This window comes from Aegilops tauschii, chromosome 6, assembly GCF_002575655.3.
Source record: "Aegilops tauschii subsp. strangulata cultivar AL8/78 chromosome 6, Aet v6.0, whole genome shotgun sequence".
Classification (NCBI taxonomy): Eukaryota; Viridiplantae; Streptophyta; class Magnoliopsida; order Poales; family Poaceae; genus Aegilops; species Aegilops tauschii.
In genome coordinates this window covers 16,398,622-16,426,122 of record NC_053040.3, presented here as the reverse complement: position 1 = coordinate 16,426,122, position 27,501 = coordinate 16,398,622, and the positions used below count along the sequence as shown (strand labels likewise).

The 27,501-nt window shown below is 40.4% G+C and overlaps 1 protein-coding gene and 1 long non-coding RNA gene across 2 annotated transcripts; one reads left to right on the top strand and one right to left on the bottom strand.

Annotated features, from left to right (window-relative positions):
• Positions 1-6,926: 6,926 nt before the first annotated feature.
• On the top strand, positions 6,927-7,722 carry LOC120967295 (uncharacterized). The gene is made up of 2 exons (XR_005761106.2): positions 6,927-7,385; positions 7,496-7,722. It is a non-coding gene; the product is annotated as an uncharacterized lncRNA (long non-coding RNA).
• A 6,326-nt stretch (positions 7,723-14,048) lies between these two features.
• Positions 14,049-21,843, bottom strand: LOC109786675 (pre-mRNA-processing factor 39-1). The gene is made up of 13 exons (XM_020345249.4): positions 21,303-21,843; positions 21,101-21,207; positions 20,527-20,756; positions 19,388-19,555; positions 18,791-19,151; positions 18,143-18,286; positions 17,418-17,570; positions 17,219-17,335; positions 16,767-16,844; positions 16,498-16,647; positions 16,030-16,293; positions 15,497-15,601; positions 14,049-14,520 (listed from the first exon to the last, which is right to left on the bottom strand). Exons 1-13 carry the CDS (start codon positions 21,610-21,612, stop codon positions 14,359-14,361), a joined length of 2,349 nt encoding a protein of 782 aa, XP_020200838.1. The 5' UTR covers positions 21,613-21,843; the 3' UTR covers positions 14,049-14,358.
• Between the last annotated feature and the right edge of the window lie 5,658 nt (positions 21,844-27,501).

Below are 27,501 nucleotides of genomic sequence, written 5' to 3'. Positions count from 1 at the left end.
TGTCTACATAGTTCTCAAACCCGTAGGGTCCGCACGCTTAACGTTCGATGACGATTTGTATTATGAGTTATGTGATTTTATGACCGAAGTTTGTTAGGAGTCCCGGATGAGATCACGGACATGACGAGGAGTCTCGAAATGGTCAAGAGGTAAAGATTCATATATAGGACGATGGTATTTGGACACCGGAAGTGTTATGGGTGATACCGGGTCACCGGAAGGGGTTCCAGGCAACCCCGGGCAAAGATATGGGCTTAATGGGCCAAGTAAGGGAACACACCAGCCCACAAGGGGCTGGTGCGCCCCCTATGGGGCCAGCCACGTGGGGAGAAAGGGAAAGGAGAGGAGGAAAATGAAAGTATGAAGTAGGACTCCTACTTCCTTCCCCTCCCCCCTCCTTCCTTTCCCCCTTGTCCAAATATGGTAGGGGGGCGAATTGGACTAGGGGCCCAAGTAGGATTCCTCGTACTTGGGCGCGCCCTAGGCTGCCTCCCTCCCTCTCCCTCCTTTATATACGTGGGGAGGGCACCCCTAGAACACACATCAATTGTTCATAGCCGTGTGCGGCGCCCCCCTCCACAGTTAACACCTCGGTCATATCGTCGTAGTGCTTAGGCCCTGCGTCGGTAAATTCATCATCACCGTCGCCACACCGTCGTGCTGACAGAACTCTCCCCCATCCTCAACTGGATCAAGAGCTCGAGGGACGTCATCGTGCTGAACGTGTGGTGAACACGGAGGTGTCGTACGTTCGGTACTTGGATCGGTTGGATCGTGAAGACGTTCGACTACATCAACCGCGTTACTAAACGCTTCCGCTTTGGTCTACGAGGGTACGTGGACACACTCTCCCGGATCGTTGCTATGCATCTCCTAGATGGATCTTGCGTGGTCGTAGGTAAAAAATTTGAAATACTGCGTTCCCCAACACAAACTAGCATGTTAAGCCGTTAGATCAAACCAGCATCCCCCGATCGTTAGGCTTAACTACATTTTCCCCTTATCCATAGGAATGATATACCAAAGTGAGGTTTGACAATGATAACCCACAAGTATAGGGGATCACAACAGTTTTCGAGGGTAGAGTATTCAACCCAAATTTATTTATTGTACACAAGGGGAGTCAAAGAATATTCGCAAGTACTAGCAGTTGAGTTGTCAATTCCACCACACCTGAAAGACTTAATATCTTCATCAAGGTGAACAGTATCAAAGTAATATGGTAGTAACGATAACAGTGGCAATAGGAACAGTAACAGTTTTGTAGTGATTGTAACAGCAGTAATAACGAAAGTAACTTAGCAAAGATCAATATAAGAAAATCTCGTGGGCATTGGATCAGCGATGGATAATTGTGTTGGATGGCATTCATCATGCAACAGTTATAACCTAGGGCGACACAGAACTAGCTCCAATTCATCAATGTAATGTAGGCATGTATACCGTATATAGTCATACGTGCTTATGGAAACGAACTTGCATGACATCTTTTGTCCTACCCTCCCGTGGCAGCGGGGTCCATAGGGAAACTAAGAGATATTAAGGCCTCCTTTTATAAAGAACCGGAACAAAGCATTAGCACTTAATGAACTAGATGACACCCCGCGCGTTGCTGCGGGAAATTGTTAGCACGCACAGGTAGAAGTTAAATTCAACAAATTTATATGGGTTAAATGTTCAATAGTAGTAATGGCCCCAAAAAATAGTAGAAATAAAGTTGAGTATAAGCAAATGAAAACAAGCTGATTGACCATGGAGAAATCCTGACGAAAAGATATCAACATGATCTGATGTGTCTCTTGGCTAGGATCCATTGGCTACGTACGTAGGGTAATTAGAAAAAATTAATCATGCTTGCCTGCATACGTGATGCAAGTACAATACCCCCCCCCCCCCCCCCCCCCCACCCACACACACACACACACACACACTTGCGCGGTGCTCTCGCTGGTGGGGTTGCCGGAGTGCGGTGAAAGAGATGATAGGTGAGGGACCCGGAAGCCTACTCACTGGTGACTTGGTGAGGCTGCCGGAGGACGTCGTACTGGAGATCCTTGCGCGCGTGCACGGCGTTGCTGACCTCTTTCGGTGTGCCGCTGTCTGCAAGTGCTGGCGCGCCATAGACATCATTCCGGCGCCGCACTGCTCTTCCCTCGTCGGATTCCTCGGCCAGGAGCGGCGCCACTGCAGGGATGGTCAGTCGGTCTTGAGCTTTCGTCCTCATGCCGTCCATGGTTGGTTCTTAGCCTCGGTGGTTCCCTAGTCGCACCACGCAATCAGAGGGGAATATGGAGATGGGTCGATGGAGAAGAGGAGCAGCCATGCTGGGTGATTACTGTGTTTGTGGTGAGATTGAAAACACAGGGGGTAGAATGGTAGATAAGGGAAGAAATAGTAGTTACCCTGTGGTGCTCTTCGGCTGCCAATTAATTAGAAAAAAGAGAGAAGGAAGCCGAAGAGAGGAAGGGAAAGGGTCAGAGGTGCACCACGAACTACGCTATTGAAAGCCTCAACTAAACGGCTGATACACCATCCAAGCAAACTGAATAATTTATGAAGGGACCTTTCTGAGTTAATTAATACATTGGGGTCACGTTATTTTTTATATAGAGGAATGGTCAGAATATAGCATGAGCAATTACGCTGTGGTGGAAGGTTGCATTGCACCTCACGTATGCCTACATAATGCATGTATACATGGCAAGAATTGCTGACGTGGCTAGACGATGATGTGGACAGGTTGCATGTTGAGAGAATAGGTAGTAGTGGGGATCAATTTCTTAAGAATGTAAGATACATGAACTCCTCAAACTACAGTAATCACCGGAAAATATCCTAACTATTGTCACCTTGGGGTATGCGGATCATAACTCGTAATAGGTGCATATAACTTGCAAGACAGGATCAAGAATACACATATATTTATGAAAACATAATAGGTTCAGATCTGAAATCATGGCACTCAGGCTCTAGTGACAAGCATTAAGCATAGAAAAGTCATAGCAACATCAATCTCAGAACATAGTGGGTACTAGGCATCAAGCCCTAACAAAACTAACTCGATTACATGATAGATCTCATCCAACCCATCACCATCCAGCAAACCTACGAAGAAATTACTCACTCTCAGCGGTGAGCATCATGAAATTGGTGATGGAGGAAGGTTGAGGATGACAACGCGTCAAATTCCACCCTCTGGAGCCCCGAACGGACTCCAGATCAACCCTCCCGATGAAGAACAGGAGGTGGTGGCGGCTCCGTATCGTAAAACACGATGAATCCTTCTCTCGGGTTCGATGGAGCCCCGAACTTGACGTGAATGAATGACCGCACAGAGGCCCAGCTCTCTCCCATATCCCTTTTATATAGCGCCGTGCAACAGGGGACCTAAACCATGAGTTGGTTTGGATGCCCCCGCTCAGGGCGCATTAGTTAGAGATGAGGTGCACGTACGTTGGCGTGTGGGTCCCTCTCTTAATGTTATTTTCTTCCCTGTTAGGTCATTAGATCAAAATGGCATGTTGCCGTTAGATCAAACCAGCATCCCCCCGATCGTTAGGCTTAACTACATTTTCCCCTTCTCCGTAGGAATGATATACCAAAGTGAGGTGTGATAACAAGTAGCAAAACGCCACAGAACCTCAACACTTATAGCATAACAACCTATTTTGAAATGGAAAACATTTTGCTTATTGGGATTGGTTTATTTTAGTTGTCCTTTATTCCAGAATCATAAGACTTCAAGTAGTCTCATGTCAGTAACATGCTCGCGAAAATTATTGGGTGGTACCCTTCAGTTCACGGATCGGCAAGCATATGTGTCGTTCTTATATGTTTAACATTAATTGTTTGATACTTGATTCTATCTTTCACAACATGAAACTTGATATTAATGTGTTTGGCAGTAGCACTTGACTTGTTGTTACTTGTATAGAAAACTATGGTTCATCATCGCAGTACAATATCATTGTTTTAGATATGTTGTCAACCACTTTAAGCCCGGGAATAAAAATCTTTAGCCATATAGCCTGCCCGGTGGCCTCAAAACATGTGCTTGCATCATAGACACAACAATGAACGTGTGTTTGGAGATTTGCCATGATATGGCTCCTCCCATGAGTGTGAATATATAACTTGACATGGATTTCTTACTATCCACACACTTGGCAAAATCAGTCTGAATTACTAATAACTTCTTAGTTACAAGACATTTTATGTAAGCATAAGACCTTTAGTTCCTTGCATATAACCCAACACTTTCTTTGCGGCCTTACAGTTGATCTGTCCTGGATTTGATTGGAATTTGTCAACCACTCCGATTAGAAAAGCCAAATCCAGGCGTGTACAAACTTGAGAGTACATGATGCTTCCGAGCTGAAGCATAAGGACCGACTTCATCTGATCAGTTTCATATTACTTCCTCGAACATTGAAATGTCCAAAACTTATCGCCCTTCAGTATAGGAGCAAGTGAGACTACACACTTATGCATATTGAATTTCTTCAATATTATCTCAATGTATGCCTATTGTCATAGTCCTAAAATTGTCAACCTACTACCTTTAAATTTAACATATATGCAGTTGTCCATGACATTTTCCATGAAACCAAAAGTTTCGATAATCTTATCAAACTTAAGCTAACACTCTCTTGAAGCTTGCTTCAAGCCATAAATTGATATCTTTAGACGACATGCTAAATGTTCCTTCCCTTCCACAACAAAGCCTTCCGGCTAAGCCATGTAAACATCTTCTTTTAGGTCACCATTTAGAAATGTTGTTTTAAAATCCGTTTGGAGTAGTTCTATGTCATAATGAGCTACCAATGTCGTGATGATTCTGATAGAATCTTTGATTGACACACGAGAGAATGTTTTTATACTTGATTCATTCTCTCTGTCTGAACCCTTTTTCCACAAGCCTTGCCTTGAAACTTTTGACATTCACTTTGGAATCATACTTGGTTTTGGTCCACCAGTGATTACATCTTTTCATCTTGAAGGTGTAGCCTCTCTTGAAACCCACCTAACGCGTAACTACAAATACTAATTATCAATCTCCAATCCTTTGCACTTGTCCCTATACAAAATATTGCCATGAACTCCATGCGGCACATTCATGGTGGATTGAACCCATTTCCAACCATTCGATGCCGCTAATGTCACATTATTTTACAATTTTGAAACGGTAGCGAGCATCTCGAGGTCCTATATTTTTGTTCACTTATTCTAATGACCTCGGTAATGCGCTCTCTCAAATGGAGTTATACAATCTATTATGTGCACTCCACCTCTTCATAGCACTAATGCTTTTCTTGCTTAAAACCATTTGTTGTATATATGTCTCTATATTATCCTTAGCCCCCGGATTCAGTTAATTTATGATCCAACCTTTGATATTATCTTACATTAAATTTTCATGGTAAATAATCTACCACACTACCAACAAAGAGATGTACAAAATTAGGATGTTGATACATGACGCTTGGAGCAATTGTTTTGGCTGATTTCAGTTTATAGAAATCAAATTGTTTACGTTAGTATTTACCTGCACTTGACTTCAATTACAGAAAGAAAAAAAGAGTTGCACAGGATCTGAGAGAGCTTTTATTATCTACATGTCCTATCATCACACGATCTGTTAGGAAGTCAAATGAACAGAATAGTTGTGTGGTGCTTGTTAATTAGTGTATCTACAAAGTTGAAGACATGTGTTTGGAAGGTATAAACTTATAAGGAATTCCATCCAAGAGTCATTCAAGCTCTCATGGACAGAAAGAGATCAAGGAGCATTAGCTGTTTTGTCCTTAACTTGGTTTCGCTAGCACCCTCTATTTTAGTCTAAACAATCTTTTTGACATCAGATAACATTTGCATCAGTGGTGTAGATAGATTTTCTGAATCATTCTAGTGGACATATAATATCGCACGTCTTATTTTGTATTCGCTTTTTACTTTAAATCTAATTTGTGTTACATATTTTTTCTTATCTATTAATAATGGTGCTAAAATACAAAAGGAAGGATGTCATCCTTAGAATTGTGCATTTATACAACAGACAAGCATATCTTTGATACTAACATTGCATTTATTTGTCCTCTAAGTTGATGGTGAGCTATGTATCTCTTCTATATATTGTATTTATGTCATACTATTGTATGTTGTATATCTTGTTATTACAAATATCGAGGGCCACACAGTTCAATGTATTTAACAAATATTGCATTTATATTCTCTCACGCTTTAAAAGAACAATAATAATTTAATATTTAATATTTTCTTCTATTCAAATAAATAAATGTCACATGTGCTATTTCATTAATTTATATAAGCACTATATTTATTCTGTCATTCTCTAGAGATATGTCTCTTTGTTTTATGTTATTTGAACAAGAACGCTATAACTATTTAAAACTAGCAAGATATGTCAATATTAATTAGTGAGAGATACATAAGTGCATCATCAATAGCTAGGGTTTCACCACCCTTCCCATAAATACGACAAGATAAAGACTTACTGGCCATTTTCAAGTATAAATATAAAAAAGGTATTCTTCTTTTAATATTGCGACATTAATGGGACATGGAGTATTTGATCCCGAGCTCATATGCTCCCGCATGAACAGTAAAATCGAAACAATAGTAAAAAAATTCAAAAAAATCTGAATTTTTTTTGTGATGAACATTGATAAATTTTCTATCCGCGTGCAAAATTGCAGGTTGAAATGACATTCGTAGAGGTATGGGCAAAAAAATGATGGTCCAAAAAGACTATTGTTGGAAGCATTTTGGAGCATCAATTTTGTTATTTTTACCTAGACCTGGACGAATGTCATTTCGACCTGAAACTTTGCACGCAGTTAGAACATTCATCAATGTTCGTCACAAAAAAATTCAGATTTGTTTGAATTTTTTACTATTTTTTTCGATTTTACTGTTCATGCGGGAGCATATGAGCTCGGGATCAAAAGAGCACTTTCGCTCCATGATTTCATATAACTCTAGGATCATTGCCTAATATTTGATTGTGACTCATCATAAATACTAGCATTACCATGCAAATACATATGAAATAAATGTCATTGGTCCATATAAAAGACCGAACAAAATTTATCCTGAATCGGCAAGATTTGGCAACAATATTGGTAGTGGAAATACATTAATGAGAGATCATTATCTAAGATGTTATTGTGGCTCTCTATATATAGGAAGTGGTCATATAGGAACATAAGAAAGAAGGAGAAGCAGGAAAAAAACTAATCTCTTTGTCCTCATGGCACTCGCTAAGAACAGTGCAGGATGGCCGACGGTCATGCGTTCCATAGCTATTGCTTTCATGGTGCTTTCCATGATGTGTTCTACCTTCCCATCCTGCCATGCAGGCACTGGTATGTGGCATTTTGTACCCCTATTTTTTGTGAACTTTCCTATTGTTCAAATTAGTCAACACATTGCTAATATATCTTGTTTGATATGTGTGTACATGTTGCATTTGCAGAATCTGTTCATAATGTGGTTTGTGAGACTCTCGATCCCTGTAATAGCCCGAGGTGTGAAGACATGTGTCATCGTATAATGCAACATCGATCCAGACACTATTGCAAGACCCATAATGTTCAAATTCCAAACTGTTGTTGTATAGAACAATAATATAATTGTTGGTTCTCCTGCTTGAGCCATGCAATGTTGAATAAATTGATATCAATAAAGATGTTTTTCAAGTAATCTAGTTACTTAGAGATGTCGTAGGCCACTCTCAGGGTACATGTCACCTCTGCAAAAAAAATAAGCCCACCAAGGTTAAAATACATATATGGAAGCTTGGGTAACCTGGAAAGAGATATACTCACTCATCTTATCAAGGCAAAAATATAAGTTATATGAGAACTAAGTAAATAATTCCCTACGCCTGTGAATGTATATTTGATTAGGCGTGATAATTATGAGGATCGCAAGTATTCTCGCATACAAACTCTCTATCTATGCATAGATACAGTAATGCACAAAGATCGCACCCAAACTTTGTTTCTACGCACATACATAGTGACGCATGCCAGGTTGATTTGAGCGCACGGACTCAATGACCATCAAGTGAAACATGATTCAAAAGGCTATTCCTAGAGGAGAACAATATGAACATTAACATTATGAGAATTTATGTGTTATCTTTGCCCGTTGAAATTATGGGAATATATCCTTTCATGAGACCATTTTGATTTTCCCCTGGGTGGGATACAAAAAACATTTACACATTTTTCATTGAGAAAAAATTGTTTTTCATTTTACATTAGTGTATCATTTAATAAATGATGTTGTCAACTAGTTTCCAATTGGCGCACCACGCGCCAGGGAGCGGACCCGCGCGCACCCCCACTGCCCGCCTGCCCCCGCGTGCCCATTTTGGGCCGTCCCATGAGTGGCAGCGAGCAGCCTCCTATTTTCTTGTTTATTTTTCTGTTTTTGTTTTTGTTTTTATTTTATATATAATTTGGGATTTCAAAAACTTTCCAAAATACAAAAAAGTGTGAATTTCAAAAAATTCGTGGAGCCAAAAAATGACCCTGAATTCGAATAAGGTTCACGAATTTGAAAAAATGTTCATGATTTTAAAAAATGTTCGTGAATTTGGACATTGATGAACGTTTTTTATCATATGAACAAATTATTAACTTGATGAACATTTTATGAACTTGATGAACAAATTCTCAATTCAATAACATTTTCTGGAAAAATCAGAAGAAAACTTTGGAAAATGTTTAATTGTTTTCTAAATTTGATAGACATTTTTGAATTTGATGAAATTTTAAAAAAATTACGGTGAACAAATTTTGAATACGATGAACATTTTTCAATAAAAAGGACATTTTCATTTTTTTTTAACTTGATGAACAAATTCTCAATTCAAGAACACTTTTTTGAAAATCGGGAATTTTTGAAAACTGGATGAACTTTTTTGTATTTGATGAACACTTTCTTACATTATGGTGCACAAATTTTGAATATGATGAACGAATTTTCAATTTCATGAACATTTTCTGAATTAGATGGATTTTTTTTAATTCAGTGAACAAAAACAAGAAAAAAAAGAAAAATAAAAAGACGGAGATGAAGAAGAAATTAAAAAACAAAAAACAAAAAGAGAACAGAAAACAGAAAAGAAACATAAAACAAAAAAACTAGGTCGGCCTATTAACGGGTTGCAGCGTTTCCGTATTTGGGAACTTTCTAGAGTTTCCCAGCCGGTTTTTCTGCTTTTCCGAACCTGCTAGAAGGTTCCTTGAACCGGTTTTCCTATTTCTTTTTGGTTTTTAGTTTTACTTTTTTAGTGTTTCTGTTTATTTTCTCTTTTCTTTTCATTTTGCTTGTTCTTTTTTTTCTTTTTTTTTTGACTTTTTTTCCTTTTTCATACTGATATTTGTCTTTTTAAAAAATTCAAATTTTTCGGATTTTAAAACATGCTTCACTTTATAAAATATGTTCATAATCTCAAAAAATGTACAAGAATCAAAAAAATTCATGTATTTAAAAATTTGTTCACAAATTTAGAAAATGTTCATATTTCAAAAATACTTCTGGAATTGCATAAAATTTTCATGGTTGCAAAATTTGGTCCAAAATTCAAAAAATATTGGCGTTTGAAAAAGTATTCAGGAATTTCAAAATATGTTCGTGGTCTGAAAAAATATATTTTATGAAGTTCCATTTTCAAATTTCGCAGGATCCGCCTTCGGTGCGTACACCGCCAGGGAACCAGCGAGCGTGGACCCCCACCCTCCCCCCTACGCCCCCCAACCCCCCCCCCCCCTTGGACCGGCCCATGTTCGGGCAGGAAAACACGGAAGCAGTTTTCCTTTTTGCTTTTTTCTGTTTTAACTTTTTTTCATTTTCAAAAGTAATTCGTATTTTAAAAAAGTTGCAAATTTTCAAATGTTCGAGAATTCAAAAATAGTTCATGATTCCAAAAATTCTTCAGAAAATAATAAATGCTCATGAATTCAAAATATTTCACCGTATTCAAAAACAGTTCTTGAGTTCAAACAAAGTTCATGATTTTAAAAATATGAAGATTTTTTGAGTTTTGATGAATACTTTTTTATTTTGATGAACATTTTTTTCTAAAATGAAGAAAACAAAAAATATATAAAAACAACAAAAAAACAAATAAAGAAAAAGAAAAACCTAAAGAAAATTTGCTAATAATGGTGAACATTATTTTGCGCTTGATGAACATATTACGAATTAATTATCATTGTTTGAACTTGATGAACAAAATTTGTATTCCAGAACTTTTTTTTTTTTGAAAATAGGTTGAACAAATTTTGACTTCAATGAACATATTCACAGTGATGAACATTTGCTGAAATTCTATGAACAAATTTCGAAGTGGATTAACATTTTTTAATTTGATAAACAATTTTTTTATTTTACTGAACATTTTTTAAATCCGATGAAGAACATTTGAATTTCATAAACATTTTTTTAATTTTTGAATATATTTTTTTAATTTGGTGAACAAACAAATGTTAACGAATTTGAAAAGAAAAATCACAAAAAAAAGTGAGACATAAAATGTAACCAATTTAAAAAAATGTTCATAATTTCAAAGACTGTTCATGATTTGGGAAAATATTGATGAATTTGAAATACGTTTGAAATTAAAATAAAACAATAAAACAAAAAGTATTCGCGAATTTAAAAGATTTTACAAATTGAAAGAAAGAAAATAGGAAAGAAAAGATGAAATGAAAAGAAAACGGAAAAAGGAACAAAAAATATAAAGCAAAAAAGGAAAAGGAAAGAAAAACCGAAAGAAAAATAAAGAAAAACAGAAGAAGAAAAAAACAGTTCAGGGAAGGTTTTAAACCTTCTCAATACTGGTTGGGGTGAATCCGTAAAATGGGCCAGGCCATAGAAACTCCGGCGCGCGAACGGGGTGCGCGTGCGGTCACTCCGCGACGACCCGCGCGCCAAATAGGAGCCACCTAAAGCGAGTGGAGTGCTAGCGCTCCATCCCCTAAAGAGGGGTAGCTTCTTGTGGTCCATTAAAACTATTATTCTTTACTAAAAAAATTATAAATAACCATAAGGTATATTGGCATACGATATTCTCATGGTCTAAGGAACCAAAGTAAATGTTAACAATTTATATAAAAATACTGTGGTCTCGCGGTAATTTATAAGATGGGCTCGTCCAACACCATTGTTCTAATTATTCATAGCACTCTTGTTACTTTAATAATGCTCATGATCGAAAAAACCAGATCATCGTCAATATATGAGCTAGTCTTAGAGGCATGACTAAGAATCAAACTGGTGTTTATGTTTCCCCACATGCAATTGAGTTTTCTTCCGAGTCTCATATTCAATCATCAATGCAATTATAGCACAAAAATATAATCTAATTATAAACATGAAAGTATAATAATGCATCTGCAAATATAATAATACATTTATTATACTGTATGGCGCAGTTTAAACAGATTGGGGCCAAATAAAAAATCCGTAGAAGCCCACCAAATTTGCTCAACTTCACACTTCTTACCAAGGGTGGGGCCAATCCCCTCCCCCCCATACACATAGCTCCACCAGTGTCTATAGTCTTATTGTGAGATAGTCTGAGATTGTACAATAGCTAGTTCATACTCAAATCCTGAGTGCACTCACTAAAAAACTTTCCTAGCTGGCCATGACTACATCTATGGTTCCTCGCCCTCATTTTGTGGATCGATGATCGACTAAAGGTTGTATCTGTACGATATTCAGGAAGCGTCTCACGGCTTGTACGATGTTGCGTGGTGATGAATGAGTTGTTGTAGTTGTTTGACTATTAACAACAGTCCTTCGTATGTGCATGTAAGTACATGCGGTTTAAATTCATACATTGAAGGTGTGTGTAGTATATGCTTCTGTGTAAGAGAAACTCTATTAGAGTCATCATATATGCCTGATCACCAAAATAACTGCTATTATGACAATTTTGGCAAAAATGCTCTAGAAGAGTCACCATCTTGTTGAGGATCGTCATAATTTATGGAGCACCCTCCATATTTTTCCTTTTAGTCACCATATATGGTGTCCCAGGGTTGCCTTTTGGAGCACTGTCCATATGGCAGTTCCTTCTGGCGGTAAGAAAATTTCAGGTGGCCCTCCACCTCACACGGGATGGCGGGGAAGTTAGGGAAAAGGAATGTTCCATTAATGAGTTGGTCTCACAATTATGGACGCATCAAATATGGCGATTCTGATTTTGCACTTTGCCTCGACGGCCTCCATAATCCATATGAAATGCGCTCCATATGGATATGGAGTCTGCAAATATGGCAACTCCGCTAGAGTTGCTCTAAGCACTTGATAATTTCACCGTGAGCATGTTATGTTGAGTTTGGTGTTAGGAGGATAAGGGTGGATATACTATATTTCCTTCAATGATGTCAATAATCCTTTGTTCCGTAACTTGTACTAGGAGAGAAGAAATTAACTACTCGCTCAGATCCATAATACACTTATTATGGATCGGAGGGAGTAACTATCAATCCTCTCCTACATAACTCATTATAGGAGTGAAGAAATTAACCAATTGTTGATGCACCTGTAAAAAAACTGTTGATGAGCCACCATACTGGCAGCCTTCATATGAATATAGAGGATGTCGAGGCAATGCACAAACACGGAGCCGCCATATTTGCTATCTTCGTAGTCATGGGACCCCCCTCATCAATGGGGCATCCCTTTTCCTCAACCTCTCTGCCATCCCACTTGGCATGGAATGTCATTTGAAGTTTTCTTCGCACCACATGCAATCTACATGATAGTGCCATATAGAGTGCACTCCAAAAGGCAACCACGAGATGCCATATATGACGATTGAAAGACTAAATTTGGGGCCGCTTCATAATTTATGGTGATCCCTATTAAGATGGTCACTCTGTTAGAGTGCATTTTTTGGCCAAAATATTATCTTCATAATACTGGTTATTATGACGATCAACCCAATAGAGCAACTCTGCTAGAGCTGCTCTAAGTTGAGTAAAAGTTGAATTTTGTTGGATCGATCAGGGAGTACAAATCACTTAATTTCCATTTGCAGATCCAGAGTGAGTCACATCGTCTACTTATCCCAAAACACGGTTCCCAAATTAGTAGTATGCTTCTACTTATCCCAATACACAGTTGTCTCGAACTCTCTGTTGTCACACAAATTAGTAATATGCTTCTACTTATCCTAATACACGGTTCTTCTTTTACAAGTTAAAAAATATATGTTCTTGTCAACCCGTGTCCTGCTTGTGGAAATTTGTTCTTCGGTTTTGGTAAATGAAGTGGTACTCAAGGAGGGTTCCAGAAGTCTATAGTTCATGGCAGAAATGTCATGAACAAGTGAACGGTTATAACAGGAGCTGCTAAGTTTGTACTCAAAGAAAAGAGTAGTCATCAAGTAGGCAAATGTGTGGGCCAAATCAGGTTAAGTGGGCTGAGAACTTCATAATCATCACCCAACTCGTCATAATTGTGGTCTTGCTGTTATCTGGTATGTGCTCCCTCCGTAAAAAAATATCAGAGTGTTTAGATCACTACTTTAGTGATCTAAACGCTCTTATATTAGTATACAAAAGGAGTAACGTGTAACATATGCAGTGGTTAGGGCGCTAGCTGGCAATCGGCTGAATGTGTGCAACCAAACACAGCATACTGCATCAATCCAGCCCTAAATCCCAAAATGCGAGCAACAAAATTGGAGGGTTGGCTGGTGCCGTAACGCCACCTGCAATTTTGTGGGCAGCCAAACGGGCTGGAAAGGCATTCGCTCTACGGGGCTCTATGGCTGCTAGGAGATTTCAACAGTGGCTCTTCCTACACTACAACTTGCACAACTCACTAGATCAACCCCGCGTCCTACACTAATACGTACAATGCAGGCCGTCCTAAATACACATAGAGCCAACATTTTGGAGGTGGAGGGCAGATTCCACTTGCTGAGATAGCCCGCTACAGCCATACTATCGCAACTCACAAGTCATCTCAACAAAGTGATAACACAGAAAAACGAAAGATAATTCCTAGAAACATGCATGCATGGGTGCTAGCAATGGACGAAGAAAGATCCTATACAGATCTTAGATCTGGACGCATTACAAGTGCTGCTGCTGCTGCTGCAAAAAGCATCTGACTGAATAACTAGTTACACCTCGACAAACAAAAAGAGTCTTGCCTTTCTTCTTCTTGGCCTGCTGCTGCCAAAAAACTTCCTGCCAATGCATACACAATACCCAGGGGGGTCACAGCTATGTAAGGCAGCTACGTAGGTACACATGCCCATGCGTTGAGAACACCCGCCCCTTAGTGTGCGCACCAATCTAGAAATCAGTAGTACGTGGCGGCGCCGCCGTAGTAAGCTTGGGGGGCGGCAGCCACGGCAGGTTGCTGAGGGTAGGCTGCTGCAGGTGCTGGTGCCTGTGCTGGGGTGGGCACTGCTGCTGCCACGGGCATCGCTGCAGGTTGTGCGTAGCTCTGCTGCGGGTAGGCCTGCAATATTTAAGTTTGCCATCAGTTGGATTTCATTTCATTAACCAGATTAAAAACTCTGATGACAGAAAATACTACTCCCTCGGTTCACTATTACTCCCTCCGTTCCTAAATATTTGTCTTTTTAGAGATCTCAAATGTTCAACAAAGTGCCAATAGCTTCTGGATGTTGGCTAAGTGATTCAATCTTCACCTTGGAATAAAAAGAATTGATATTGGCGCGATCGGACTACCACATACGGATGTATATAGACATATTTTAGAGTGTAGATTCACTCAATTTGCTCCGTATGTAGTCACTTGTTGAAATCTCTAAAAAGACAAATATTTAGGAACGGAGTGAGTATAAGATGTTTTAACTTTCTCCCAAATCAGATGTATATAGACATGTTTTTAGTGTGTTTGTTCACTCATTTCAGTCCGTATGTAGTCCACATTGAAATATTCAAAGCATCTTACAATAGTGAACGGAGGAAGTACTCACTAGAAAAGATGCAAGAGGCAATTGTGAACTATGTATAGTCCAATACCCAGTTACCCACAAGTTCAAACAAATAATGTCGAAAAGTGGGGAATATAACTCCATTTAAAACAGAACGCTAGCAGTCTATCATGAAACCACAAAATGAACATTGTGCATCCAAAATTGTTCATATCTGTGGGTGGTAGCAGATTTGGTGTTATCTGCAGGTCAACTGTGTGACTAATCCACAACTGAATGAAATAAATAATTAAAAAGACTTGTTCACATGGAGTGATTATGCAACTGTCCTGACAACAGATTCATGTAGTATGCCGTCTCTTCCGACTGAAGTAGAGTTGCATACAAGGTTAGAGTGGAGGGTATCCATTGAAGGATTGATCCCAAAAAAAAACATAATTTCAACCCGACTATGTGCAAAAATACAGTTGCATGCTAAGCATAGTTAATATCGAGAAGCATCTTGCAGATTTAGGTGGAAACCAGAATCACTACCTGGGCAGGGTATGTGGGAGGATAGGCACCATAAGCGGCTGCTTGAGGAGCAGATTGGGGCATTTGTTGGCTGTAGTCGTAAGCTCCATATGCAGGATAAGCAGCCTGCAGTGCACAGTAAGTTAAATACAAAAACAGGCATATTACTGGAGAAATGACTACAGCTACAAATCATAGATGAAAAAGTAACAATAAAAATTCTCTATAATGAAAATTCAAAGATGTGATAAAAAAACATAGCATAGTAATGAACCACAAGATTGACCAAATAAGCACATCTAAACAATAGAAGCAGGCCAGAGAAAAGAGTTGCAGAAATCAACTGCTTTTCACGCTGACCACATGGTCAAGGGCTCCACGTTTGGGAAGAGAAATAGACCTAAAAGTCAAACAATGATAAATAACCACCAGCCCATAATTGGGATGATTTGTAGAGGACTAGAGATATTAGCTTGGGCAAATCAACATCTCACTTCTCTTATTCATGGACAAACTATAATGCATATAAAATAGTAAGCGTGAAGATAAGCAACCTGCTGTGCGTAAGCAGCCCCCCATTGCTGCGCTGATGCTTCAGAAGTCGCAGGCCAAACTGCAGGATTATGAGCATTTGGATCAGTTCCCATGCCTGGTTGGGTGCCATCTCCAGTTTTGGCCATTTTATCTCTACCGGACATGACAGCATCATCTGCTCTTCGTTTCTTTGATGGCAGAATGCTCCTTTTACGTGAAAAGAGAATAGTATGTCGAGTTGTAGCCTTCTTGATTGACTGTACATCCCCAAACGTATCCAAAAACTGAAGACAATTTGCAAATGTATCAGTACAAGTGTAGACTGTTATGGCACATGCAACTTTTAGGTACAAAAGGGCATTAACCACTTTCTTTCCCCTAAAAAATTTCTTCTCCCCACAACTCCCATGTCAAAACAGATGCTCACAGAAGTGTATGTAAAGTATATTACGCAAAGATGTACCATAGTCGCTCTCTTTAAGCATTACCTCTAAATATATGGAAGATAATTCTTCTTTGTCACTTAAGCTTGCCAGCTCCCCTTGAGTCTGTTCAGCTGTAAGAAACTTTTCTACCAGTGATTCTAACAAATCAATACGCTTCTCAGACTGAAAGATCGACTCAAGAAAGATGACAGCCTGCAAAAGATAATAATGAACAGTACCCAGATTAGATGGGACCAAACGCCAAAGAGGGTATGGCCAGAAAATATAGGTGGCAAACTGAAATATTTCAGATAGAATTCATAAGCTGTAACCTCAAGAACTGGTTTAGTAAGGTTAGCTAGCCCGTGCAGTCCACCTGAGATCTCCCTTGCCTTTTCCAAGTCACCGACCTGCACATTTTGGAGAATATATCAAATCCCACAAACCAAAACAAAGAGATACACAATAAACAAGATAAAACTCATGATAAAAAACCAAACAAGTTCAACAAGCTACTAATTTAATGAAAGAAATGTTGTTCCCTAGAAGAACAGACAAAATAAGAGCCTCCAGAATGTTCAGCATATGCCAAATATTGTCATTTTTTAAAATTGGTAAGACCATGCTTAAACAACTGCAAGAAGGACGGTTCTTTACACCATTTAAAATCTGCTAATATCAATCAAAATTGTCAGATGTTCAAATGGCAAAAGTTAGACAAGCATATAAAATTATGATTAAATATTAATGCAAACACGATCTCAAAGTTTCGACAAACACCTACCATATATAAGAAACGTGAGTACTGAATCAGTAGCATTGGTAAAAGCTGGCTCTGCTCCTTCTCCTTTTCAGCAGCAATGGCCTTCTCATAGACTAAACAAGCAGATTCCTTATCTCCCTGGAAGGAAATAAGATCAGTGAACACTTAAACAAAGACTTAAAAGGAAACAAAGAGTAGTTTTTGTTTGATGAAGAGATACCAGCCGGTGCTCCATATTAGCATGCTTCACAATGGCTTCGAGGAGGCCAGGATATAACACTGAGTGGAGATGTTGATACTCTGCACGTGCTCCATCAGTATCGCCATTAAGCTCCTTGAATCTTGCACTGAACAGATGGATCTCTGTCTGCTTCTGTTTAAAACAATAAAAGAAATGGAATTTAGCTATCAGGAAAGCTATTCTATAAGCAATACATAGTTATGCAGCCTACGAAAGAACAGTAAATACGCTAGTTATCATGGACCAGTGGCAAATTGGTAGCTGATAGTGATCATGATTTCTAAACACATCAATATCAAATGAGATATCAAAATACAAGTCATCTCAAATAAGTATATCATTCATAATTTATCAGTTAAGGGTAAAATTATTTTTAGGACAGTAAAAATACATATCTGAACAACCTACAATCCAACTAAGCTAGTTACAAAGTTTCCATGTTTTTCTCGACATGTCTACATGGAAAATAAACTCAAAGTAGGTACAAAAGCAAGATGGTATGTGGGACTGAAAACAATGCCATGAATAGGGAGACTGAAGTTTGGTTCGATCCACGCTCATGAGTTCACGAGTTGATGTACATATGACTACAGGTACGCACTATTAAGCATGAATCACACGGGAGGAAAAGATGGAGATGGTTAAAGAGTAACATTACATTGTTACTGAGTATAGATAGCAACAAATAATATTATCAATAATACCTTGACAAACACATGAGTGGCACGAGCAAGAGCATTGTTTGCTAGTTCTAGGCTTTGTCTATCCTCCATGCATTGCACATAGCGGATCCAGAATTCTGAATAACTAGCACAAGCAATAACACATCTTTCGTATAACTTGATAACCTGAAACAGTATTGTGTACCATCAGAAAATAGACAAAAAATGAAAGAAAAATGAATATAACGCAAAAAAGAATTATGATAATGACAACAAAAAAGAGAAGTTCACACAGGTTACTCCATTAGCTGATTAGGTTGGCCCCTCCAAAAGAAAGGAGGGACCATCCTTGCTCGATAGATAGATGGTTAAGAAGGTGAGCATTAAGCAAATACCTGCATATATGAGATTCAAAATTCAAACAACTGATATTTGGTACCAAATATCATTAACCCAGAACGGCCACTGACAAATGAAAGTTTGGAGTACTTAGCCTCATCGAAACCAAACATTATGTCCACGCTCTATCCTCAGTTCAATATCCCATTACAAAGGAAGCTTCGTCCAAATACTAGCCGTTAAAGCATATAATGAAGCCAATAAGACTAGACTGTAAGTTGAAAGATTCCAAGCATTGCAGGAAATCTACTAAACGAAGATGTGATGACTGATGGAACTGCAATAGCATACCTTATTAATGTCTTCTTCCTTCTCGATAAAATCAAGATAGCTGTGCCAATTTTCAAGCTCTGGTTTGTCAAGAGGCTTGACATGAAAGTATGGTCTTCTAATAGCTTGCTCAAAATTAAAAATCTTAGATTCATACTCTTTGGCCTTCCTAAACAACTCTTCTCTAATGGAAACATATTTTGCTTTGTCCTCTGCTTCTGTTGAAGATGAAACTTCAGGCTCTGCAGTTTTTTCTACATCATTAGGATGTGCCTCCCCATCAAGGACCTGAGCACTATTCTCAACAGTAAGACAATACATGGAAGTTTCCTCAGCAGTAAGTATTTCTGACAGGCTCCGTGTCGCAGTTAACTCCTTCAAGCTGACCAAAAATAGCAGTTAACAATTAGACTCGGTTAAGAGCTTAGTTAAAATTGCAAATTAAAATCCTCGATGGATTAAAGAATAGTATCTGATGGTTGTGTTCATTGAATTTTTAATCCACTAATCAGCAAATGGCATTAAATAGTACGACATAGATGAGAAATAACATAAATAAAAGTGGCACTGACAAAAGAACATAAGTACTTAAATGTATAAATAATGTCAATGACTCACCAATTAAAGTACCGATCAAGCTGCTGTATAGGGTGCTCTAATATTCTTGTGTATACCACAGCTAGATTACTCCATGCTTGAAGTGATTCTTCATACTTGATGTACTCATCCCACAAAGTATTGGAACGATAATCTGTTCCAACATATGCCAAACCCCGATCAAACAGTCTGTGGAAAAAAAACAATGGGTTCAGTTACTGATGCAAGAACGAAACAATCAATCCCCAAACCAAGAATACATTAGATAGTTCCGGAAACACTAAATGAAAGATTGCTTGTATGACCAAACAGTGAAAACTACATTTGAATCAAAGGAGGACTGTGTTTTTCTTGATAGACATGTTCTAAACTTAAGTACTCCATATACCACAAACATGTGATCTCCAAATTGGCTACTGAGTTAATGCATTGACTAATATTGACTATATAAAAAATACGTATACTCCCTCTATCCAGGTTTATAGGGCATGAGCAGACTTTTTACATCCTCGACAATTTGACTAACGAAACATGTGTATATGCCACCAAAAGCATATTATTGGATTTGTATTCAAATGAAGTTTCTAGACATATACTTTCGGTGGCATATACTCCCTCCGTTCCTAAATACAAGTCTTTTTAGAGATTCCACTACAAACTACATATGGATGTATATAGACATATTTTAGAGTGTAGATTCACTCATTTTGCTCCGTATGTAGTCCATAGTGCAATATCTAAAAAGACTTATATTTAGGAACGGAGGGCGCAGCACATTGAGGACCTAAAAACCCGCACACGCCATACAAACCCAGATGAAGGGAGAAGAGATTATTATAGCTGCTACAAAAAGGTCAAACAGATGTACTTCATGGAGAGATTAGTCATTACAACTAAGAGGCATGCATGGAGTCTAAGAACACACTGCCTAAGCCCAAATTAGAATATATGCAACAGTTCCATGGCCTACATTACCACAAGGACTGCGGAAATACAGTGCTAAAATATTATAAAGCATTTCATAAGCATTCCTGTTCAGGTGCTAAGTATTGTAAAACAACTTCTCGCCATGTATTCCTGTAATTCATAGATACAGCCTAAAATGCACTAGTTAAACGTTAAAAACTTCGTCAGAAAATAGTCCAGGTATTAATTTCTACCTTCTGATGACATCTGGGTCATTGTATGTTGAAATCGCAAACTGACAATAATTACACCATATGTCCACTGAATAAGTAACTGCAAGAACTGCCCGTTCATACACCTCAAAAACTTTATTGACACCATCCAGACGGCCTTCATGATCTGCATATTTCTTCCAATAGCCAAAGCACAGAGGGAACTCCGCAAGGAAGGCATCATACACTTTGCGTATCTTCAATATGTTGCTCTGAGCAGGGATATACAAAGAATATGGCATTAGCATAAACTTGTTTATCACTAAAAATCCATTTTATTTTATTAGTCAGACAGATTAACTTCATCTCTAGTATTATTGTTCACTGAAACACAAATAAGGAGAATTTGACAGGACGGCAGTAGGACAATGATGAAACTACTACAGGGAACTTTGTGGCCCACATAATACAGATCAATCGCATATAACCGAACAAACATCTAACACGTGTGGGAACAGAAAAAGGAGAAGCTGCTGAAAGTCTGCACACATACATACAGCAAGTTGCAAAAGAGAGAATGATGCATTGTATGGTAAGGCAGCAGTTTCAATTTCACCTCAGCGATCCTCTCCGTCTCCTCAATAAGCGCGGTCCAAGCATCAAAGTCCAGGCAGTCCGCGGTGACAACATCCCATAACCTAGCCTCTTCTGCTGAAGCCACAGCTGCGGAAGAGCAGGCAACAAACACATCAGCATCAGCAAAATAGCAGGCAGGCAACGGAACCAGATGGAGAAGGCTTCCGCCCCGGCGGCATTACCATCCTCGTACGACTGCTCGGGCACCATGGGCTCGGCCATCTCGTCGGCGGCGGCGCCGTTCTCCGTGGCCTGGTAGCCCGCCGCGTCGCCGGAGGTCCCGTTCAGCGAGGCGTGCTCGGCCGGGTACGCGGATCCGTCGGCCCCCTGCGCCGCGACTTCGTGCGGGGCGCCCCCCGGGAGATGCGGGGGCGGCGGTGGGAGAACCTCGGCCGGGTCGCTGCCCAGGCCCGCCCCCGCGGCGTCCAGGGGCGGCGGTGGGGGCGGGGGAAGCCCCGCGTCGGCTCCCGCTTGCCCGTCGGGGTTCTCCATCCCCGCGCGCGGTTCGGGGCGGTGCGGTGGAGGCCGGAGCGGGCGAGGGGGCGGCGGTGGCGGCGGCGAGGTCGGGGATGGGAGAGGAGGGGGAGAGCGGAGATGGGTTAGGGTTTTCTCTTCTCCTGCGGGGCGCGGCGGCGGCGGCTGGAGGCGGGATTGGATCAGGGAGGGATGGGGGGTAGGGGTAGGGGTGGGGTGGGGTGGGCCGTCGGACAAAGTAGAGCGCGCGTGCGTGTGCGTGCGTGGCCGGGCAAGCCTGCTGCCGCCTACGAGTCCGTGCCTGTCCCACCCTGCTAAATTGCTCTCAAATTTTGGACTCCTTTTTGGTCTTTATTTGTACCACCGCCGAACGAATTTGAATTTGAATTACCTGGCGGAAGCATGGCTCCCCCACGCGTGTATTTCGCGACATTTTCGCCTATCTCGATGACAGGGGTAGTTTTGTCAGTTTCATTTGGTGGAGGGTACTTTTATTGGTTTTGATTTTGTGATGAGGCATGCTCCCACCATCAATAATTGATCAAACGCCTGATGTGCGCAAGCCTAGAGCCCTAGATGCCTCATGGCGCTCAAGCGGTTCCTAGTCGTGAGATGTGTTGCGCTAAACAAGTATACTATCAACTTCATATTAGAAGAAAATTGATGATCTAGGGATAGAGACTTAGATGAATCTAGCAAAGAGATGTCTGATTCGAGAGAACTGAAGCAACATACCGAACGGGTCGAGAAAATCAAAGCAAAAAATGATCCAATATATGGAAAAAAATTATAACAATACGGTCGGGCATATACATGCAGCCTAGGCTCCTCATAAAACAAACAAAAAACATCTATCCACATCCGGGTAGGATGGATCTCCAATCTAGGGTGGTGTAATATATAGTGGATGAGCATGAGAGAGGAATACTTCGAAGACGTGCACGCCTCCATGGAACAATGTCATCTTGGGGGGAGGGGTGTCGAGAGCGCAAGGAATCCGAAATAATTGTTGGTGAGCAGGAACAGGAAGGAGAACATGGGGGAGATAAGGGATGTCGTAGCTTGTTCTCCGCACGAAGAACCGTAGAGAAATCTTTGATTCAAAGGATTTTAAAATAGTTTTAGTCCCTTAAGAATTTTCTTGCGGTTGAAGAAGGTTCACAATAATTTAAGCACCAATAATAACTTCCTTTGAAGCCAATATCCTTTCTTCGAAATTATGACAACCAATAACACATTTGAGAGATACGCACATCAGTGTAACAAAAGACACACACTTTTTTCGGAAGTACAAATATTATTCTGGAGGGTCAGCCTTAGAGCCTAACTTTTATCAAGGGTTTGGGTCACGCTTTCTCTTTGGGCCTACAGAACTGTTGATTTACTCTGAGGAAGAGGAGGAGGATGTACACAACACAACACATCGCCTTGTCTTCTTGCCTGAATCAATCTCAACGTCGGTGGTCTCCTTCCCCAAACCCCACGACCACGCCAGCCGGAGCACGACTCCTCTGCCCCATTCCTTCCATCCCACCCTCCCTTGCATATTCTTCATGCCACCACGCGCTGACTGTAGGATCAAATCAAGGTTGGTGATCAGGGGAGGTGGCGACAGCCGCAACCATAGTGAGATGAGGAGGAGGAGGAGCCCTGGGGTCACGCGTCAGTTTGTATGATTCGTCTGCCATGTCGGCTATAAGTGCATGGCGGAAGCGGTATTGCACACCGGCCGATAGCTGCTATGGGTAAGGTGAGTACTCCTACGTCATTTTTAGTCCCACATCGCCTATTTACAATGACTCGCGCCCATGCATAAGTGTTTTCCTTAGCCAGGCTACCAGCATGTACCAGTAGAGTAGATGTAGATCATACGATCTAGTTAGGTTAGATGATACGGTCTAGATTTACAGGGGCACGGGTAAAGGGGGGGACTATGCCGGGGGGCAATGGGGCGGGGTTAGGGCGAGGGAGTATGCCTGGCCAGAGATGGTTGGGTAGCAGGGGTGTGTAGGGGGGGAGGTTATCCTTCTCAGGAAAAAAACCCAAAAAGGGTTCCAAATTGTAGTGATGAAAGAAAATAGATTAAATAAATTCACTCCTTAACTGGGTCCTTTCCCTTTTTTTGGCATGCAGACTCTATTTTGTTTGACTTTCTATTTTACATATAGGGGTTGACTATTCGTCATCTTGGGTGAGGAATAGTTATTCTTCACCCCCCTCTATTTTAACATCAATGCACGCAAATTTACGCTCCGTAAATTTTGTCTTATTTCAGACGAAAAAAGAGAACACAAGAGAATATATACTTGCCATAAAAAATATTTATGTTACGTAAAATTACAAATGTAAAAACATAGTGTAAAATGCACATAAAATGAATTTTTTCTGGTCTTATGATCTATATTGTTTTTATTATGCCGAATTTACGCAGTGAATCAATATGAATGTAACTATTTGTATTTCAAAGGTAATTTTATGAAATAATCGTAAGATTACCACGGGTGAAGAATAACTTATTCTGCACCCTGGGTGATGAACATACTTTCTATATATATGTTTTCCAACACTAAGAACATAAGAAACATAAGAAACAAACCTCACGTGTTTACCAACACTATTGTTCCTAGCAATTGTTTAGCTACTCAATTCATTCTGTTGTTTATGCTGGAAATGTAAAGTTATGTGACATGCTGACTAAATGGGTGAGTCATGTTTTACTGATTTGTCTCATTTTGCATGATAGAAAAATCAACGAACTAATGGACCAGCTCGGGGGACTTGAAGCAGGTCACTCTTGTATAATAATATTTTGTTTTCATTTTTCTATGCATGGTCCGGTGCATGCATTTTCCTCATAATACTACAATTTAAATCATAGATAAATATATGTGTGTTTCAGCGGGGTATAAGTATTCTAGTACATTAGCTCATGATTTACCCATCAATATTAAAGATGGTTGTGTAAATAAATGTTTGTCAAATCATGCTCGTGACTTACCGAACTACATATATTTTGGATTTTATTTTTATATCATTATTAGCTTACCAAAGAAAACGCTAATTTATTTGGTAAGTCAATAAAAGGTGGGATAGTTAAGGCAGTTTTCAAGGAACGATGCTTAGGAAAAGGATTGATGGTTGGACGAAACACTTTGCCTGATGCGTTGGGATTTCCTCCACGAGGAGGGGATGATCCAGTACAGTAGAGATAAGTATTTCTCTCAATTATAAAACCAAGGTTATCAATCCAGTAGGAGAACCAAGCAACACTATGTAAATAACACCTCCACACAAACAACAAATTGTTGGGGAACGTAGTAATTTCAAAAAAATTCCTACACACATGCAAGATCATGGTGATGCATAGCAACGGGAGGGGAGAGTGTCGTCTACGTACCCTCGTAGACCGTAAGCGGAAGCGTTATGATAACGCGGTTGATGTAGTCGTACGTCTTCACGATCGACCGATCCCAGCACCGAAGTTACGGCACCTCCGCGGACTGCACACGTTCAGCTCGGCGACGTCCCACGAACTCACGATCCAGTAGAGCTTCAAGGGAGAGTTTCGTCAGCACGACGGCGTGATGACGGTGATGATGAAGTTTACCGACGCAAGGCTTCGCCTAAGCACCGCTACGATATGATCGAGGTGGATTATGGTGGAGGGGGGCACCGCACACGGCTAAGAGAGATCAATGATCAACTTGTGTGTCTATGGGGTGCCCCCTTCCTCCGTATATAAAGGAGTGGAGGAGGGGGGAGGGCCGGCCCTCTATGGCGCGCCCTGGAGGAGTCCTACTCCCACCGGGAGTAGGATCCCCCTTCCCTAGTTGGACTAGGAGAGAAGGAAGGGGGAGAGAGGGAGGAAGGAAAGGGGGGCGCCGCCCCCTCCTAATCTAATTCGGACCAGAGGGGGAGGGGGCGCGCGGCCTGCCCTGGCCTCCTCTCTCTCTCTCTCCACTATGGCCCAATAAGGCCCATACACTTACCGGGGGGTTTGGTAACCTCCCGGTACTCCGGTAAAATCCCGATTTCACCCGGAGCCATTCCGATGTCCAAATATAGTCGTCCAATATATCGATCTTTATGTCTCGACCATTTCGAGACTCCTCCTCATGCCCGTGATCATATCCAGGACTCCGAACTACCTTCGGTATATCAAAACACATAAACTCATAATACCGATCGTCACCGAACGTTAAGCGTGCGGACCCTACGGGTTCGAGAACTATGTAGACATGACCGAGACACGTCTCCGGTCAATAACCAATAGCGGAACCTGGATGTTCATATTGGTTCCTACATATTCTACGAAGATCTTTATTGGTCAAACCGCATAACAACATACGTTGTTCCCTTTGTCATCGGTATGTTACTTGCCCGAGATTCGATCGTCGGTATCTCAATACCTAGCTCAATCTCGTTACCGACAAGTCTCTTTACTCGTTCTGTAGTGCATCATCACGTAACTAACTCATTAGTCACATTGCTTGCAAGGCTTATAGTGATGTGCATTACCGAGAGGGCCCAGAGATACCTCTCCGACAATCGGAGTGACAAATCCTATTCTCGATCTATGCCAACTCAACGAACACCATCGGAGACACCTGTAGAGCACCTTTATAATCACCCAGTTACGTTGTGACGTTTGGTAGCACACAAAGTGTTCCTCCGGTATTCGGGAGTTGCATAATCTCATAGTCATAGGAACATGTATAAGTCATGGAGAAAGCAATAGCAGTAAACTAAACGATCAAGTGCTAAGCTAACGAAATGGGTCAAGTCAATCACATCATTCTCCTAATGATGTGATCCCGTTAATCAAATGACAACTCATGTCTATGGCTAGGAAACTCAACCATCTTTGATCAATGAGCTAGTCAAGTAGAGGCATACTAGTGACACTATGTTTGTATATGTATTCACACATGTATTATGTTTCCGGTTAATACAATTCTAGCATGAATAATAAACATTTATCATGATATGAGGAAATAAATAATAACTTTATTATTGCCTCTAGGGCATATTTCCTTCAGTCTCCCACTTGCACTAGAGTCAATAATCTAGATTACATAGTAATGATTCTAACACCCATGGAGTCTTGGTGCTGATCATGTTTTGCTCGTGGAAGAGGCTTAGTCAACGGGTCTGCAACATTCAGATCCGTATGTATCTTGCAAATCTCTATGTCTCCCACCTGGACTTGATCCCGGATGGAATTGAAGCGTCTCTTGATGTGCTTGGTTCTCTTGTGAAATCTGAATTCCTTTGCCAAGGCAATTGCACCAGTATTGTCACAAAAGATTTTCATTGAACCCGATGCACTAGGTATGACACCTAGATCGGATATGAACTCATTCATCCAGACTCCTTCATTTGCTGCTTCCGAAGCAGCTATGTACTCCGCTTCACACGTAGATCCCGCCGCGACGCTTTGTTTAGAACTGCACCAACTGACAGCTCCACCGTTTGATATAAACACGTATCCGGTTTGCGATTTAGAATCGTCCGGATCAGTGTCAAAGCTTGCATCGACGTAACCATTTACGACGAGCTCTTTGTCACCTCCATACACGAGAAACATATCCTTAGTCCTTTTCAGGTATTTCAGGATGTTCTTGACCGCTGTCCAGTGATCCACTCCTGGATTACTTTGGTACCTCCCTGCTAAACTAATAGCAAGGCACACATCAGGTCTGGTACACAGCATTGCATACATGATAGAGCCTATGGCTGAAGCATAGGGAACACTTTTCATTTTCTCTCTATCTTTTGCAGTGGTCGGGCATTGAGTCTGACTCAACTTCACACCTTGTAACACAGGCAAGAACCCTTTCTACGCTTGATCCATTTTTAACCTTTTCAAAACTTTATCAACGTATGTGCTTTGTGAAAGTCCAATTA

Coding starts and splice junctions, on each gene's coding strand:
- LOC109786675 (XM_020345249.4), bottom strand. CDS start 21,612: ATGGAGAACCCCGACGGGCAAGCGGGAGCCGACGCGGGGCTTCCCCCG. Junction 17,571..18,142: donor CCACTCATGTGTTTGTCAAG/GTATTATTGATA, acceptor TGTTTTAAACAG/AAGCAGACAGAGATCCATCT. Junction 17,336..17,417: donor CTAATATGGAGCACCGGCTG/GTATCTCTTCAT, acceptor ATTTCCTTCCAG/GGAGATAAGGAATCTGCTTG.